Source organism: Gadus morhua, chromosome 18 (genome assembly GCF_902167405.1).
Source record: "Gadus morhua chromosome 18, gadMor3.0, whole genome shotgun sequence".
Lineage (NCBI taxonomy): Eukaryota > Metazoa > Chordata > Actinopteri > Gadiformes > Gadidae > Gadus > Gadus morhua.
In genome coordinates this window covers 8,986,180-9,003,679 of record NC_044065.1, presented here as the reverse complement: position 1 = coordinate 9,003,679, position 17,500 = coordinate 8,986,180, and the positions used below count along the sequence as shown (strand labels likewise).

At 45.6% G+C, this 17,500-nt stretch overlaps 1 protein-coding gene across 1 annotated transcript in view; it reads right to left on the bottom strand.

Annotated features, from left to right (window-relative positions):
- glud1b (glutamate dehydrogenase 1b) overlaps positions 1 to 11,653 on the bottom strand; it is a 15,826-nt gene extending 4,173 nt beyond the window's left edge. The window contains exons 1-10 of the mRNA XM_030339332.1: positions 11,069 to 11,653; positions 7,794 to 7,874; positions 7,483 to 7,538; positions 6,333 to 6,396; positions 5,589 to 5,683; positions 4,472 to 4,651; positions 2,148 to 2,285; positions 1,659 to 1,796; positions 1,224 to 1,304; positions 662 to 785 (exon numbers count right to left, since the gene is read on the bottom strand). Coding sequence (XP_030195192.1) covers positions 662 to 785; positions 1,224 to 1,304; positions 1,659 to 1,796; positions 2,148 to 2,285; positions 4,472 to 4,651; positions 5,589 to 5,683; positions 6,333 to 6,396; positions 7,483 to 7,538; positions 7,794 to 7,874; positions 11,069 to 11,465 — 1,354 coding nt within the window. The 5' untranslated portion in view covers positions 11,466 to 11,653. The remainder of the gene's footprint in view (positions 1 to 661; positions 786 to 1,223; positions 1,305 to 1,658; positions 1,797 to 2,147; positions 2,286 to 4,471; positions 4,652 to 5,588; positions 5,684 to 6,332; positions 6,397 to 7,482; positions 7,539 to 7,793; positions 7,875 to 11,068) is intronic.
- Positions 11,654 to 17,500: the final 5,847 nt, after the last annotated feature.

Below are 17,500 nucleotides of genomic sequence, written 5' to 3'. Positions count from 1 at the left end.
TTTAGGAACCACACCCTAGGATCCCATCTGTTGGGGATAGGCAAGGAGGCACCACCATTACAGTAAGAGATTTAAATCAATGGGTCATTAGCAGTCGAAACCCTTCAACTCGTCGTCAAACCAGTAGCGCAACAGAAAGGCAGGCTAGACAAGAGAGCCCTTCATAGAAACAGATATATATTTTCATACCCATCATTCCTCAGTGAAAAAGAAGAACAGGTACATCGCACTGTAAACAGGGCGAGGCTAAGTGCGAGTCTTGTAAGGTTTATAATAAATAAACTATAGTAGTTAAATATTTTTCATGATATGTTACTTATAAAACTAAAAGAATAATTGGTTTCCCACATTACTAAATATAATTTTTCAACCTGTATACTGGCCTCTGCAGAAATACACGTGTTCCAAAGCATTATCCACTCATGCAGTTATGAGAATGAATAAGTAACAAAGTAGGAAAAACATGCCGCCCCCATAGAAATTCTGCTAGAGCATGATAAGACTGCTAGGTTTGAGAAGTACAGTACAAGTACATTTGAACAAAAGCAAAAACAAAACAAGAACAAACAGCAGTGAACATTAACATAATGGACCTTAGAACACTGACGACTAACTGTGTGTGTGTGTTTGCGTGTTACAAGGACAGCGCCGCGACACTCACTGAGCAGGTGGTAGTTGGAGTCCCTCTCGTACTTGAAGGTCAGCCTGCCGTAGCTGACGTGGTTCAGGTTCTTCAGCCACTCAAAGTACGACACGGTCACACCACCGGCGTTCAGGTACATGTCCTGCACGACCAGAGTGAACCAGAGGTCAGAGCTAGGCCCCAGGTCTGGGATGAGCACATTATGGAGTTCATAGTGGTGTTGGTACTGACGATGCCAGGTAGCTAACATGTAATTAGTGATGAAGATGAAATGTTGTTTGTAATGATGTCATGTAGTTCATAGTGTGAGATGTAATGCAGTTCATGGGCTAGATTGTAATGATGATGTAATGTAGTTCATAGTGCAGTTGGTTATGATGATCGAATGTAATTTATAGTGCAGTTTGTAATGATGACATATAGTTCATAGTGTAGTTTGTAATGATGTTTTGGACCGTGAAGTTTGTACTGATGATGAAAACTAGTTTCTTAAAGATGTTTCGTAGTTCATCGTGTAGTTTGTAATGATGATGTAATGCAGTGCATGGTTTCGTTTGTAATGAGGATTCTGTGTCCTTACGGGGATGACCATGACATTGTTCTCCAGGAAGATCTTGTCGGCTTCGGGGGTGGTGGGACCGTTGGCGCCCTCTGCGATAATCTAGGACACACAAACACACACATTGGGATACTTTATTTAGGACCCAAAGTTAAAACACAAAAAAACAGGGGCCAAAATGTCCGGCGCAACAGTTTTCTGTTCCTCAATAGAAAAGTTACCATGAAAGCACACGCACACACACACACACACACACACACACACACACACACACACACACACACACACACACACACACACACACACACACACACACACACACACACACACACTTGTATGTCTAGCATTCCTAGCCTTTCACTGGCCCAAAACAAGGGGAGCCAGTAAAGGTGTCTACACCACATGTAACGGATACACGTGGTGTGTATCCCGTTACATCAAAGTGTGTGCGCTTACCTTGGCCTTGATCCTGGGGGCGTTGTTGCGGGTCAGCTGCTTCTCGCCGGCGGCGGGGATCAGGATGTGACAGTCGGCCTCCAGGATGCTGCCCTCGTACGGCTGGGCCCCGGGGAAGCCCACGATGGTGCCGTTTTGCTGCACACACACACACACACACACACACACAAATAACAGTCAGCATCTCAGTGCATCATTTTGCCCTGAAGCATAAACCGAGACCACATTTACATGTAGGCCTTTTGGGCATGCAAATGATCATGGGTATGTATGAAAATCAGCACAGTGCCATGGGACCACGTTGCTGTGCAAGCGCACCGGGCACACACACGCTCTTGAGGTAGTGTGGGCTCTGAGGTACATATGTCAATACACAGGGTCCACATGAGACATGAGTCAATGCACATAGCCTCCAGGGGAATGTTAATCAACATTCAACGCTGCACATCACTGTCATTCTGGGTCCTCTTGAGTGTGTGAGTGAGTTACCAGTTTGTAGTCCTCCAGCTGCTTGGGGTCGATGCCCTCGGGGTTGTAGATGGAGCCGTCGATCTCGCCCACGCCCACGCACTTGGCCCCGAAGCGGTGCAGGTACCTCATGGAGTGGAGGCCCACGTTACCGAAGCCCTGGGTTCAAGGGTCAAACAGTCGTGGGGGTTATTGATTGTAGGACTGATGGCGAGGTCGGGTGAAATTGGCACCGCTATGGTCACTCGGGTGTGACTATTTGATTAGCGTATCACCATGGTCCGTGGCGTGTGGGGTGATGCAGCAGGTCATTGACCGATGGTAATTCGCAGTTCTGACCCGTTCAGTAAATGGGCGAGGAAGTGGTTGAGTGTAGCAGAGGGGAAGGCTGCCCACCATGTCAGATCAACTGGAGACATGTACTTTGAGTGCCCTCGTGTGGTCAGATTAGGAAACTACATGTGCAGTGACGCAGGGTTTCATGCATCAACGTCACCCCTGACTTCAACCGGTTAGTCGTCCTTCCAAGGACGAGTGTGGGTTAGATCAAACTGGGTGAAAGTAATGGGACTGTTCACAAACGATTTGATTTTCATCCCCCTAAAATAACGCCTTTATTGGTCCTAATGGAGTTTTATGTTGATCTGTGGTTTTGTTTTGATGGTACGGATCTCTCAAAGAGTCTTCTTTGTTTGTCAGAACACTCGATCGCTAAAGAAATCCAGCCTAAAAGTCAGATAATCTCCCAACACACACACACACACACACACACACACACACACACACACACACACACACACACACACACACACACACACACACACACACACACACACACTTTGAACCTTGCCCCCATGAAACAGCACAAGCAGCTGTCTGAGGCAACCAATCTAGTTTGCTGACTCCACCCCCACCCTCTGACACACCCCTGTCCCACCCAATAGGCCTGCACGTCATCTACACCCAACCCCTCTCACATCTCGTATGTTCTCCGAAAGTGAGTGAGTGAGTGAGTGAATACCAGATGTCCTCGATACAGTCAAGCTAAGCTTGTTGACGGTTTGTAAGGATCTGTTTCTTTAAGAAGGTTAGACTGCTTCACGGCGTACAGACACTGTAGCGCCCGGTCGTAAGGGTCTGGGGTAAATATAGAACGCTTTCCCAGAAAAAGGAGACCACTGCCTGGGGAGAAGGGAGTTGGGAGACGTGACTTGCATTGTGTGTGTGTGTGTGTGAGTAGACTGCCATTTTGTATATCACACACACACACACACACACACACACACACACACACACACACACACACACACACACACACACACACACACACACACACACACACACACACACACACACACACACACACACACACACACACGGTGAGTCATTGTCCTTGCGAGGTTGCCATCTTGTCTCGCTGACTCAAGATCCTGCAGAGGTGGAGTGGAACTCCCCTCAAACTCCAGGTCGACGCCAGTCTGCATGTATACACCAGTGCCCTGAATTCCCTGTGGGAGACCGTGTCTCCTTCCTTGCAATGTGTGTTGGCGTGCGTCTGCGTGAACATGCAATGTGCGCGTGTCCTTGAGCTGGGCACGTTTTTAAATGTCTGTGTCCCCTTAAGGCTGACCTCTCCGGTTGGACAGAAACGTGCTGGTCGTCAGCAGGATTCTCGGCGGCTCGTCTGTCATAAAGTCTGCAGAGCGGGTGTGTGTTTCACCTCATCTTAACAACCGTGTGTCCTGGCCTGAGTTTCTGTGTCTGTGTTTTTTTTCCTTACATATGATTATGAGTGTGGATCTTCACATGTGTGTGAATCTTCGCACGCTTGTGTGTATCTTTGCGTGTGTGCTTGTGCAAACTGCATGCGTGCTCAGTTCTAAGAGGTAGTTTGTACCTTTGATTATAGCCTAGAGGAAAGCCTCGAGATAAAGGCTTCCTTACCGAATGTGTTATTAATGAGCAAAAGGTGCCAGCCATAACACAGCTAGGCTATAGTTGCCAGCTGCTGATTTTTATCTTCGGCAGCCTGGGTCATGTTCCTAAGCTAGCAGTGAGGGGGCACCAGCATGACAGGTATGTTCAAAGAAGAACGCCAAGCAGCGATCTAAAAACTGCTCAATGTGGAAATCGTGCGTTTGTTTGTGGGTTACCCTCTGCGCGTCTTAATTGTACATACAACTGATTTTGTATTGTGATTATATTGTTATTCGATTTGTCTGCATCTTCTCATATGCATGTCCTGTATCTTCTAGTATCGATGTGGACATCAATACAATCATTTGATTGCGTGAATGCATGTGTGTGTGTGAGTGAGGGAGTGAGGGAGTGTGTGTCTCGTTTACCTGGACAATGAAGGTCTTGTCCTGGAAGCCCGGGGTCAGGCCGACCATGCTCATGTATGACGCTTCCTGGATGAAGTTCTCGATGCCGTGGAACACACCACGACCGGTGGCTGAGATGCGCCCGTGGATGCCTCCCTGGCTGATGGGCTTACCGGTCACACAGGCGTGGGCATTGATGTCCTGCGAAGGTGGGGGAAGAGAGAGAGAGGGAGAGAGGCAGAGAGAGAGAGAGAGAGAGAGAGAGAGGCAGAGAGAGAGAGAGAGAGAGAGAGAGAGAGGCAGAGAGAGAGAGAGAGAGGCAGAGAGAGAGAGAGGCAGAGAGAGAGAGAGAGGCAGAGAGAGAGAGAGAGAGAGAGAGAGAGAGAGAGAGAGAGAGAGAGAGAGAGAGAGAGAGAGAGAGAGAGAGAGAGAGAGAGAGAGAGAGAGAGAGAGAGAGAGAGAGAGAGAGAGAGAGAGAGAGAGAGAGAGAGAGAGAGAGAGAGAGAGAGAGAGAGAGAGAGAACAGAGAGACAGAGAGACAGAAACACACTTAGAAGGGAGTACGATTTCCCTTGTGCATTATGGGGCTGGGGTTCATGGTGCAATTCCTTCAATGACTTGAGGATTAGACGACATAAGAACTGGGACAGCTACCCCCCCCCGGGTGCCCTTTGCAGAAGAATATTCCCGGTACGGAAATGTATACAGGGCAGGCCCCTTGTGTGAGAAGGGGGAGGGAAGGAGGGTGGATGTGATGGGTGAGGTGGGTTGAGTGTGACGAAGACCAGTTGTTTACTTTGGTGACATTTTTCCCTTGCAAAACCCGCTTTACAAAAGATTCTATGCAGGTGCCCAATCTCTCCTCACTTGACTATTAGAACATATACATGGCTCCTGGGCAAATATTGTTCAGACCGCAGGCAAACAAAAGCATGTTTGCGGCTAACTTTGATGAGCCCATGCTTGACGAAATAATCTGGTGAAGTTTGCGACATAGCAATGAACCGTGTCTGCCAAGTCCTCATTTGTCAAACACTGAACAAAGCAAAAAGGGGTTTAGTGAGTGTGGCCTTTGCACCGGTGCATGGGTAAAAAAATAAGGTGTGTGTGCACGTGTCTGGATGGCTGCACGACTCACGGTATGTGCAATAGTGTTAGCGTAGGTGTCGGCGATCCAGGACATCTCCCTCTCTCCGGTGCTCATGTCCGGGGCGGGGACGTCGATGCCAGGCCCTGGGGAGAGCAGCAAGGGGCAGGCGTTCAGACCAACAACCATGAAAGTAACCGCTATGCTCACTATTCTTACAGAAGTCTCAACAGGGGGAGAAGGCAGTGTATGGGAAATGAGGCGTGAAGTCTGGAACTGTTTCACACACGCCAAAATCTGAACAGGACATGGAGGGGCCATAGTGTGTGTGTGTGTGTGTGTGTGTGTGTGTGTGTGTGTGTGTGTGTGTGTGTGTGTGTGTGTGTGTGTGTGTGTGTGTGTGTGTGTGTGTGTGTGTGTGTGTGTGTGTGTGTGTGTGTGTGTGTGTGTGTGTGTGCGGTCTGAAAATAAGACGTGGTAACATAACTTTCTAAATAAAGAGCATTCTAACCAGACCAATGGTTACACTCAATGTAGACAAAGCCACGTGCTACACACATTCAGGCTAAGAATAAGTCAGTGAAGTTGACAATGTGTGGGTCCTACAGAGGCTGTAAACTGAAGGCCCTCGCATGCAACCGTGACAACCAACCACCATAGAACCCACACATGCAATCACTCCATACATGTTTGGGTTTGACACATGACCGCCAGCAGCCCATATAAGGAGATGCATGCATGTACAGGTATGTATGTGTGTGTGTCAGCTAGTACAGATATACACATGGACCTCACCGATGAACCCCTTCTTGGCCAACTCGATGGTGAACCTCCTTGTGATCTTCTCCAGCTCGTTGTCCTAACAGAGAACAATCAATCAATCACACACATGTAACAACAAATCCCCTAAGTACAATCGGGATAAACGGTGCCAGGATTGAAGGACAATCCTGCCTAGAGCATTACAATGCCCCTTCATTCTGAATTACTTTCAAATTGTCAGGTTGAAAGGGATTTCCTTTGATTGTGAAAAAGAGGGTGCATGCGTTACTGGCTGTGCCACAGCTTCCTTTTGTGGCCAACATGTCTACAGATTAGTGGGTGATCTTCAACACACGGTGCCGATTCTTTGTGAAACTCTTAGCTGCATACAACTGGTGCCGTTCTTTCAGTTTCTGCTCGAAGGAGAGTCTAAACAATCCCGCCTTTTACATTTTTTCCCTCTCGAAGTCCAAAGGTCTGAGTCACTGTTTGTTGACCAGGACACTTAGGAAACCAATGGGAAATACAAGCGATGAGGCGAAAAGGGCTTGCAGCTCCTCTTTATTCATGTGCAAGCGGTTATCCATGGGCAAACATTCTCCTATCTAGTGGCCTTGGAAATCAAGCACCATTCTAGAGATATAAAGAAGTAATTATCTGCTTCAGCTGACAAAAATAACCAGGCCTCTCTGCCTGCAACGGGCCCTCCCCCCTAGCCCGTTGGTCCCTTTTGCTCACATTCCCTTCGTCAGTCCCTACTTTTTGTCCGCTCCTTTCCATCAAAACAGTGGAAAGGGATACGCACTACTAAGCTACTCCAGTGTAGTTGTAGTGCCTGCGTTACTCGTCCCGGTACATGTGTGGGAGGGAAATGGAAACTGCGTGCGAGGGGAGGTTAGGGCTTGCACTGTAACTCTCTGTAAAGCAGTAAGCCAGAGTACACAGACTCCAGCCACACAGCACTGATTCCTATTGGACGTTGGCAAACCAGTGTGCCGCAGAATAACAAACAATCTGCCCGAACACTAATCCTCTTTGAGCAGTTTGTAACTCACACACAATTGCTTCCACGTGCATGAAACAAGACCACATGTACTAGTTATGACAATGACTTGAATCTCTGCAACAGAGACACACACAAAGACTCTCTGCATGAGAGTGTGTGCAGGCGGATTAGACTTACAGAGTAATTCTTGACGTTGATCTTGACTCCAGCTTTGGCTCCGCCGAATGGCACATCTGGAAAGCGGGAAGAGGTTACCATGCCGATTACAAACAACCAAGTGTTTGAGACAAGACTAAATGCAAGCTATATTACAATATCCAGACGCTCTCTATAAGTTAATATCAATAGTATATCATTATGTTGCCCAGACAGCTTTACAATGGACAGTACAGTTCTAGTCATACGAATGTCGATACTCATAACGGGACCATGGAAAGGTTCGCCACTAGAGTTCTCTGTTGGGAATAAAATCGGCGCTCCTCTCTTACCAACCACGGCGCACTTGTAGGTCATGAGAGAGGCCAGGGCCTTCACCTCGTCTACAGACACATCAGGGCTGTATCGGATACCTGGAAGACACAGAGAGACAGCCAGGGGTCAGTCAGAGAAAGGGATTCTAGAATCACCACGTCATGTGACTATAGGTGCACTTTGGTGAAGAAGAACGTGTTAAGGTTTACAATTTCAGGTGCAAATATTTGAAAATACTATAAAAGAAAAATACGAGACGTATCAAAGCTAGCTATAAAGACATTGTTCAAGTTGTTGAAGACTTTAGTAGCCCTCTTCCCGAAGACCGTTTTTGCAGATTTACATTAAACATTAACTCAACGTTCAAAGGCTGCAGTTAGGAGAGAGAGAGGACTGCAGCCTTGTAAACTCAATAACCGACGACAAGGGGAACGATACAATTGAATTACAAGTCAGGGAGGGAGATGGAACAGAGGAGACGACGAATCAGAGGGCTCTGGTGCCACGGTACTCATGACCACATGTATACGTGTCAAAGGTCACTGATTTATTGCCACCATTGAGGTCACGTGGTGTGGGGGTCGCTGGAGGAGGATCTAAGCCCTGAAATACAACCCTGGGGTCAATGGTTCTCAATATGGGAAGCTAGCGGTCGGCTGCTGCAGTCACCTTGGCGACAGCCCATTGCTTAGTGCGGCTGACTGAATTATATTAAATCCCGAACCAGATGGGCAGCCTCTGTGACAGTCCTCCTACCCACTCAGTGGCAGAATTTCATTATGTGTGAGCTAGATGTCATGAAGCCATTTCCAATAGAGTTAAGCCTGTGGGCATGCACTGCATAGAAGACTGCAGCTTGACAGAGAAAACGAAAAAGAAAAAACACCCAAAGACTTGTTTTCCCCAAGTGAAGGTATGTGCACTGAATGCGTATGGGGGCCTCCTCTGTGATTGGCCGACTTTGAAGGAGCCAGGGGGGGGGGAAGAAATCGGGACACGCCTCTTTTCTGTTTGTACAGCAACTAAGAAAGCCTTAATGACATCATCTGTCTGCACATATGACATCAGTCAGCTCCGCACAATCCATTCCTTCTCGTAAGTCAACAGTGCAGCCTCAAGTAACACATAAAACACACCTCCTAGAGTACACACATGAAAAGCCCCTCCCACTGAAGTGGAATACAGGGCGGCCACCAATCAGGCCGTTTCATTCATCCTCGCCCTCCACTGGTTTAACCAGAGTGAACCCAAATCCACTTAATAGCATTACAGGAGGTAGTGTGTAATGTATGCAATAGGCTTTTCCTAATCCACACAGGAGTACGCACACATTAAACAACCCAGCAGTCTCAGGGAGCAAACCGGGGAAGAGACAGTTCATCCAAAGGATGTGAGGAAGTTATACAAATACGAAAGAGCAGAGTCTGCATTTCCAGTGAGGTCAGTCCCGAGTTGAATTGAACAACAAGAGGTTGTTTGAGGGGAGTTTTCAGACATGACAAAACTAAAGAGCACTTATAAAAAATATACAACACAAGGGGCCAATATCAGGGCCTTAAATGGTGAACAAGGTTCAGTGGTACTCCATAAAAATCGATAGTGGCAGTTACACCTCGAAAAACCAAAGTGTCATAACGAAACCTCTGTGAGTTCCTATTTTGCTATAGCGGTTCCTGCTACGTCTCCGTAGCCTAATGAGATCCAGAAGGGTTCGCATGAGGTTACAACAGAAGGGCTGGCCCGAAGGGGGAGGATTAAACTGCAGACCAAACTCAAACTTTCCACTCATTCATTTTCCACTTCTACCCCATGGGCGTGATGGCCTGTGTGGCCGGCCACACACATACACACAACTTTGTCGAGGGGCTGTACTTCTTAAAACAGGAGACAAACGCACACACACAGTGTTAAAAGTTACATAAAGAGGAGGATACATAGCCTTTGCACTTTGTTACCTCACAGAAGAAGCACAGTGTAAAGGTATATGATCCACGTCAATGATTGAACTTTGAAAATTAAGAACTGTTCTGTAACACTCTGCTTTTTGTACAGGAAGTAATGATTCTTTTCTTGTGGGGGGGGGGGGGGGGTATTTATGACTACTTAATAAATAATAAAGGCAACCTGTTTGAAAGCTTTGGCGGTATTTAGCTACACTTCAACAGTACATCAACGGTCCAAGGACATCTCAAAAAGCGAAATACTATCAAGCTTATGTTACCAACAGCAAACATACCTCACTGGAATAGGCCTGTGTCTACCTCAAACTAAACTGAGAAAGTGTAACTGAAACATTTGGCAAACCAGCCCAGTGTCAAATTAACGTCATTCCTTCAAACAAGTCCAGAATGCAAAATGACACAAACGTCTTTCTCGAACTGAGAATATCTTGGGTCCCTCCTGCCTCTTCTTATTACAGGACCCTCCCCCACATCCAAACAGCTGACAAATAGTATTGCCCCACACACAACCACCCCTTCCCCTTCCAATCACCCAGAGTGCAATGCTGCAATCTCTAATAATGTCTCTCCTTGAACCTTGAACTGCAAAAACAAAAATCCCTTCCAAGTACATTGAACACTGTTCAAAACGTAGAATACGAGTCAGTTCACCTCAACCTCGTATATGACATGGTGCTTGTCCGATGCTTCTAATGTAATGCATCAGCTGTCAACCAAAGTTGGCATCAACAGCTAATCAGCAATGACGGCAGCATGTTTTTCGTGGATCACATGCAGCAACCAGGAACGCCAGCCTACTAGATAATGCCCATTCAACAACAGCATTATGCACTCTCTCCACAATCCCACGCATGATTCATCAGTAGGCAGATACATTAATATCAAAATTAGCCTTGGTGCATACAAATGTATGGTCAAAATATGCCACAGTCAAATTGAAGACGTTCAAAAGGTCATTTCATTCGACAAACTCGACTTTCACTAAATCGTATAAAAGGGTATAAAGGGTGGGGGGGCTGTGTGTATATGGGTGGGGGGAGGGTCATCAACATTTTGCTAATAGCTTAGCAGATAGCCAAGCAGCTGAAGTGCAGTTCAGCTACAGGTGTAGAGGAAGGTCACTCGACAATGTGACCCTTCAAAACATGTAGGGTGACATGAGAGGGCATGGGAAACCAGTTTGGGCATTTGCATAGATAACGGAATAAATGCACATAGGCAAAAGGTCGGAAGGCTTGCGTTCACCACAGACTCCCCGGCTTGTTTATAGTGCTAACTGCTTATAAACATTGCCCGCCTAAAGCTATTGTCAATGGACCGGCGGTTCTTACCCCCTTTGCAAGGTGTCCTGTGCTGGCTGTGCTGGGCCCGGTAGCCCTCCACCACCTCCCACTCGCCGTTGTCCCTCTTGATGGGGAAAGACACGCTGAGGACGTGGTTACAGGGCTTGATGATGCGCAGGATTCCCCGCACACGGTTTCTCTTCTGCTCGGGGGTTTCCCGGGTCTTCAGGTCTTCGATCAGCTTGTCTTCGACGATGGAAGCGCCGCGGTCGAAGAAGCCCTCGACCATCCTGAAGAAATTGGGATCGTCTGGCACGTCCGCGGCGTTGGCATAGTTGCGGACCCGCATAAGAGACGAGGTAGCGGGCAGAGCAGAGTCCACGCACCCCGAGGCCAGAGCACTCCCCGCGGAGCGGGTGAGGAGCTCACCGAAATACCTGTACATGTTTGAGGGCTAACTAGCTATACGCGTAAACTAAAAAAGGGTATAAACGAAACAAAACAACATACACTATGGGATGGCAACTGGGGGTAGGGTGGGTAAAATGCCACAGTAGCTCCTCACCGTGGCCCGTCCTCTGGCAGAGTAGAGAATGACATGCTGTGTCTGCTTGCTTTAAAAGGCAGCACGACCCAAGCAGTGGTGGGCTTCGTGGGGATGGACGACGCGGTGTAGGAGGGTCACAGATGTGCGCGCTACCGCCGAAAGCCACCACTAGAGTGCGCTGCGCTCCTGAGTCTGTTGCGCCACCACACATTACCAAGAAATCATTGTATTGAGAAGAATTTAAATCATTATTTCAATATCACTGATAAAGGTAGCGACCACAAGTGTAAAGGAGAGTATTTTAATTGTATGTTTTATATCTAGGATAATAGGAACATACTTTTTTTCTGCTGACGGTGGAAACCACAAGTGTAAAGGAAAGTATTTATATTGCTATGCATGTTTAATATCTAGGATAAATAGGAACATACTTTCTTGCGACATGTCGGCTTTGCAGTTGTGGCTATTCATTAGCACAGGTTATGTACTTTGTTTCTTTTGTCTCATAACGGTTTCCTATCTTTGCTGGCATCAGCATGATCATATCATAGATCCGCCAAAGACAGGGGTTGAGACAGTTGTAGCAGTGGTAACATATTTTATGGCTATGGTATTACCTGTATTTATGGATGCTAGCAATTGATTTATAAAATAATAATTTACAATGAGTGCTCAAGTGTGGACTTACTTGGAAGATGGCCACAAAGACACTTCTTGTGACAGACAAGATTATAATTCAGAGACACTGTAACTTGTTACACAGTAACACAGTAATTTCAAGTTGGATTTGCTGCACTTTGGTTACCGCCTTCATTTGGTATTTATTGACAACCCTGTGTGTGTGTGTGTGTGTGTGTGTGTGTGTGTGTGTGTGTGTGTGTGTGTGTGTGTGTGTGTGTGTGTGTGTGTGTGCTATTGCATGTGCACTGTGTGTGTGTGTGTGCATGTTTTCGCGTGTGTGTGCACTTGTGTGTGCGTGTTTGCAGTTATCTGCGACCAAGTGACCATGTGTGAGGTGTCTTGGGCTTAGAGGGTGAGAGAGTTCAGGCAGGCTGGTTCTAGGTGACAGGTTCTTGCTGTAGCGAGAACACTAGGCAGTGACCGTGGGTCTGTGCCTGTCCCTGATACAACCATCCATACATCGCAATAACAAAAGCAGCCTGTGTACTCATCAGCCAATGAGTGGAGCCACCCAACGCCCTCTGCAACCTTGTCTGCAAACTAAAGGCCAAGGTAGTATAATCACAGCGAGTGGAACGTATTGCCCACAGGAGACGACCTGTGCGATCCCCTGCCTCTGTCAATGTTTCTAGGTCTTCTATCGATTGGTGCGTCAAACCAGTGCCTCCATGACATGAACCGTGTACAATTCAGACCATTTACGTCATTTTTTACGTGACTTTTCACAGGAAGCAAAGTTGATGCTGCAGACTGGGATTAACTCAAAAGACACATATGAAGCAGTACAGTACTCTCTTATGTTAGAAAATAGTGAGGGGTGGTTGTTCACCTTTCAAGATGGCGCTAGAACTTTACAAAAAAACATGGTACTGATTCTGATGCCTGATTTTGGCGAAGAACCCAATGTGGTTGTCCTACAGAAGAGACTGAGAGCGGGGGACAAGAGTGAAGCCCCTGACCCATGCAGGCCAACACCTGTGGACTCTGTACAGAAGATAAGATTAGGACAAATAGACCACTATGAAAGGCACACTTGCTCAAACACATAGAGGGTTGTGCAACACAACCTTTTTGAGTGCGATGGAACGGTGTTATCAGATGAGTAATAACATGCGTTTAGCCTTCATCATGGGAACAAAGGATTTCTGTAGCCTACATATGTTTCACAATTTAAATTCTACATGTCACGCAAACCTCCTTCAAGAGAAATTGGTGGCGAATCGCTTTTTCCTACAGAAACAGAAAAACATCTTCAGGGGCACGTCTATCTGTTCTGAAGACCATGTCTGCGTTTATCTGTCCATTGCTCCATATGTGTTTGGTTTAATCGAGGAAAAAAGGAAAGATCACACTGAAACCCCACTAGGCCTTGCACACCCATAGACTAAATACAGTTAGAAGCGTGGCTTTTCCTAGAAATGATGTGGAAGGAGCCCTAGGCTCAGGGGGAGCTCAGGGTTAGTGGTATTTATTTGGTTTTTCTTGACAGACCGTTTCTTTTATAGTTTAAGCTAGACAATCTTTCCAAGGCTATGGCAAAGTCTTACAAATAAGATACCAAATCTGATTTGAAAGCCTTTGACCGAACTAAGAACATACTATTCCATACTAAGATAGGCTAGAATGGTGAAGGTTACCCAATAAGATAATTACATTTGAAAATACATGTATTACAACTTCTCCAAATAACAAGACCCAAGTCATGGTGCTAATCAGGTACTTGTACTAGTAAACAATAATTTATTCACAATTATTTCAATTTTCTTTTCTCTCTCAGTGACAGGAAGTATTGTGATTGTGATGATTTAAAACTGATTGCGAACTGACCCTTTGCTTTCTCAGCAGCTAAAAGAAATGTGTGTGCTTAAAGAAATGGTGCAATAATCCTGAACAACTCTACCATAAAGATCTGGCTTGTGTGTGTGTGTGTGTGTGTGTGTGTGTGTGTGTGTGTGTGTGTGTGTGTGTGTGTGTGTGTGTGTGTGTGTGTGTGTGTGTGTGTGTGTGTGTGTGTGTGTGTGTGCGTGTGTGCGCGCGGGCGTCAGTCAAGTTTGGACCTCAGTCAAGCTCATCCTTTAATGTTTTATTATATTCCGCATTATCTTCCAGATAGTGCTTGTGCTGTGAGTGTGAATTCATCTCTCATCTCACTCTCACTTCACTCACATGTTTGTGTCTTCCTCCGTTAACCTTCCAGGGATCATTCAGCCGACCCCACAGTAGTAATCCATTAGTTTTAAGAGCACAAAATGTCAATGATTACATTAGGGCGATGAAAACGGTTGACATTTGACAAAACCACTTAACTCCTTCCCTTGTATGGCTGTGTGTTTCTCTGAGTGTTACCCTGGCTGGCTGCCTTGCACGCGTTCGATTCCCTTTAATGCCGTGAGGATCAAAACCTCACTCTCCCTTTTTATTTTCTCCCTTTTCTTTCTTTTTACATTCACCACATTCAACGTTTTGATCTTCTCCTTCCCTCTCCCACTCCCCTTGTTTTTCCCTGGAAGAGCAGTGATTTATCATTGTCAGCATTTCAAAGGAGGCCTGCTCTCCAGTCATTGGCCAGTTTCTGACAACACCCACCAACTGTAATGGAGGGGGGGGGGGGGTGCTGCTGTAAACAACAAGTGTATGCGTTGAAGGGTTGTGCAGGGGAGGGGGTTTGCGATGCTATTTTAAGGGACAAGAAACAGGACTGGTGGTATTCCTTATTATACATTGTAGTGGAATTTTGCACCGCGTCAATCGTTTCTGCTTAAAATGTTTAAGAATAAAGGGTCGTCTGAACTTAGAAAAATTAGGCTATTTTAATTAAGTAATAAACATATTATTGCAAACAACCAACATGGAAACAAACATACAGTAATCCAAGGCTTCAGGTGGGAGTTTGCCCTTCGTTTCTCTCGGAGATCCGCAAGGAGAAGTCCACTGTATTGACAAAAGCAAGGACTTCCTATACAATTACAATTAGGGCATTTAGCAGACGCTTTTATCCAAAGCGACTTACATCGGTTAATACACACATTGACACACCGACGGCAGAGTCAACCATGCAAGGCAACATCCAGCTCGTCAGGAGCAGTTTAGGGTTAAGTGTCTTGCTCAGGGACACATCAACACTCGCTAGGAAGAGCTGGGGATCGAACTAGCAACCTTTCGGTTACAAGACAAATGCTCTACGTCCTGAGCTAAGCCGACCGCAGTGGCAGACAGGTGTCTGAGAACAGCGCTGCTCCCAAATAGATCTATAGTATTGGTTACCCCCATGGTAGTCAATTATCAATGACCTCCCCAGGATGTCATGAGGGGGGACGTAGCCATGCCTTACTACTTGGAGACCTTGCTCCTCGCCCTTCTCAAGGGGGTCAGAACCAGGCCTCATTTGGAGCCTTTAACTACCAACAAACAAAGGGTGTCAAGATAAAGGCCCATACCCACAAAGGTCAGTTAGAGAAACAGAATGTAAAAATATAATTATCCCATTGCAACATCCATGTTGGATACCCCCTTATCACCTTTGAGAGGCTTGGTGGTATTGATGTTGTATTGTTTGGTCCTCCCGAGTGACTATGTTTTTGTCTCTCTTTATTTCACACACAGAAGTCTATCTTCATTTAGCTGCCGGCACAATCTTCTTAAACCCATCTCCTATCCCTCTGAGTCGCTGCGCCTTGCATTTTGAACGCTCTCTGCCTCTTTGTGAAGTTGACGTTTCTTAAAAAGCGCTATATAAATGCCATTCAATATTCCTAGCATTACACACATATGTTCTTCACACCATATATGAATGTATCAGCAGTTTGCTATCCGGCCATTTCCTGTTTTGTGAAGACTGTGTTGGTTGTCAAGGTGACCTTTAGAGACAGTGCAAGAATGTGAGGCATACAAACTCACAAAAGCCTGTATTTTGTTTACCAGGGTAATCAGGTTAACCCTTCACTTTATGTACAATATTGAGGGAAGTTTGAAGATTTGTATTTCACAATATCGAATACAAACACGTTTACTGATTGCATTTAGTATGATTTATGAAAATACTTGCCCCAATCTATTATGAAATCAACAAAGAATAATCATCTATAAATCTCATAAAATGTATCATGCAGTACAGTACTGTACAGTGCAATTAAATACCGTTTATTATCAAGTGTTCAACACTACTACGATACTACATATTGTTATATAGGGACACTTTCAATTTTGACGAAATATGTTCTCTGTTCAAGGTTATTCTTATTTGAGGCGCTTCTTTTGAATATATGCAACGCTGCCTCCTGCTGGGTTAGGCTCGACACTACATGGAATAAAATATCACGGTCACTAGCAACGATCAAACACAAGATGGCGTGCGCAGCCCTTTCCCCACAAAGCAAAGCTAATATTTAGATAACCATTCTACCATTACAATTCGCCCCATAATTCAAGGGAAAACCCGTACCAAACCCCAAAATTTACATTTTGTATAGAAAATGTAGACATAGATAGACATATACCAAAAAAATTAAGTAATGCCAACTGAAAGTTCTATCAATTGTACGGTACAATTAATACAACTTTCAGTGTATGTAGGGTACAATTTGTACCCTACATAAGCTCGTATGCTACATTATGATTTGGTAAAGCTCATGAAAAAGGGGTATCAGAAAGATACTGCGTATAGGGTCCAGCCTTTTGTATTTTGTTGTTCATTGACAACACTCACTGTGTGTGTGTGTGTGTGTGTGTGTGTGTGTGTGTGTGTGTGTGTGTGTGTGTGTGTGTGTGTGTGTGTGTGTGTGTGTGTGTGTGTGTGTGTGTGTGTGTGTGTGTGTGTGTGTGTGTGTGTGTATGTATGTATGTATGTATGTATGTATGTATGTGTTAATGTTTTTGAGTGTGTTCCTCAACTACCCATAATGTCAAACAGATATAAACATAAAAGAAACTGTGGTTAGTTATTGATGCGTATGAATTTTGTGCCTTTGCGTGACAGAGGGAGCGAGCAACAGATTACTATTGTGTCTACGAAGACTTCACAGAGGGAAGTGGTTTGTGCTGAGAGGATGGAGTGTGAAAGGTAAAACGGTTAAAAAGTTCCCACGAGAATCTTTGTTTGTATTCAGAATAACTGGTTAAGACTTGTTTCGATTTGCTCTAACTCTTTTCGTCAGATCAGCATCTTCAGCGGATAATGCTTGTGTGTTTGTGGGCGGACGGATGCCAATATATACGTGTCAGCGTTCAAACCAGTGATGTGTTCAGTGAAGACC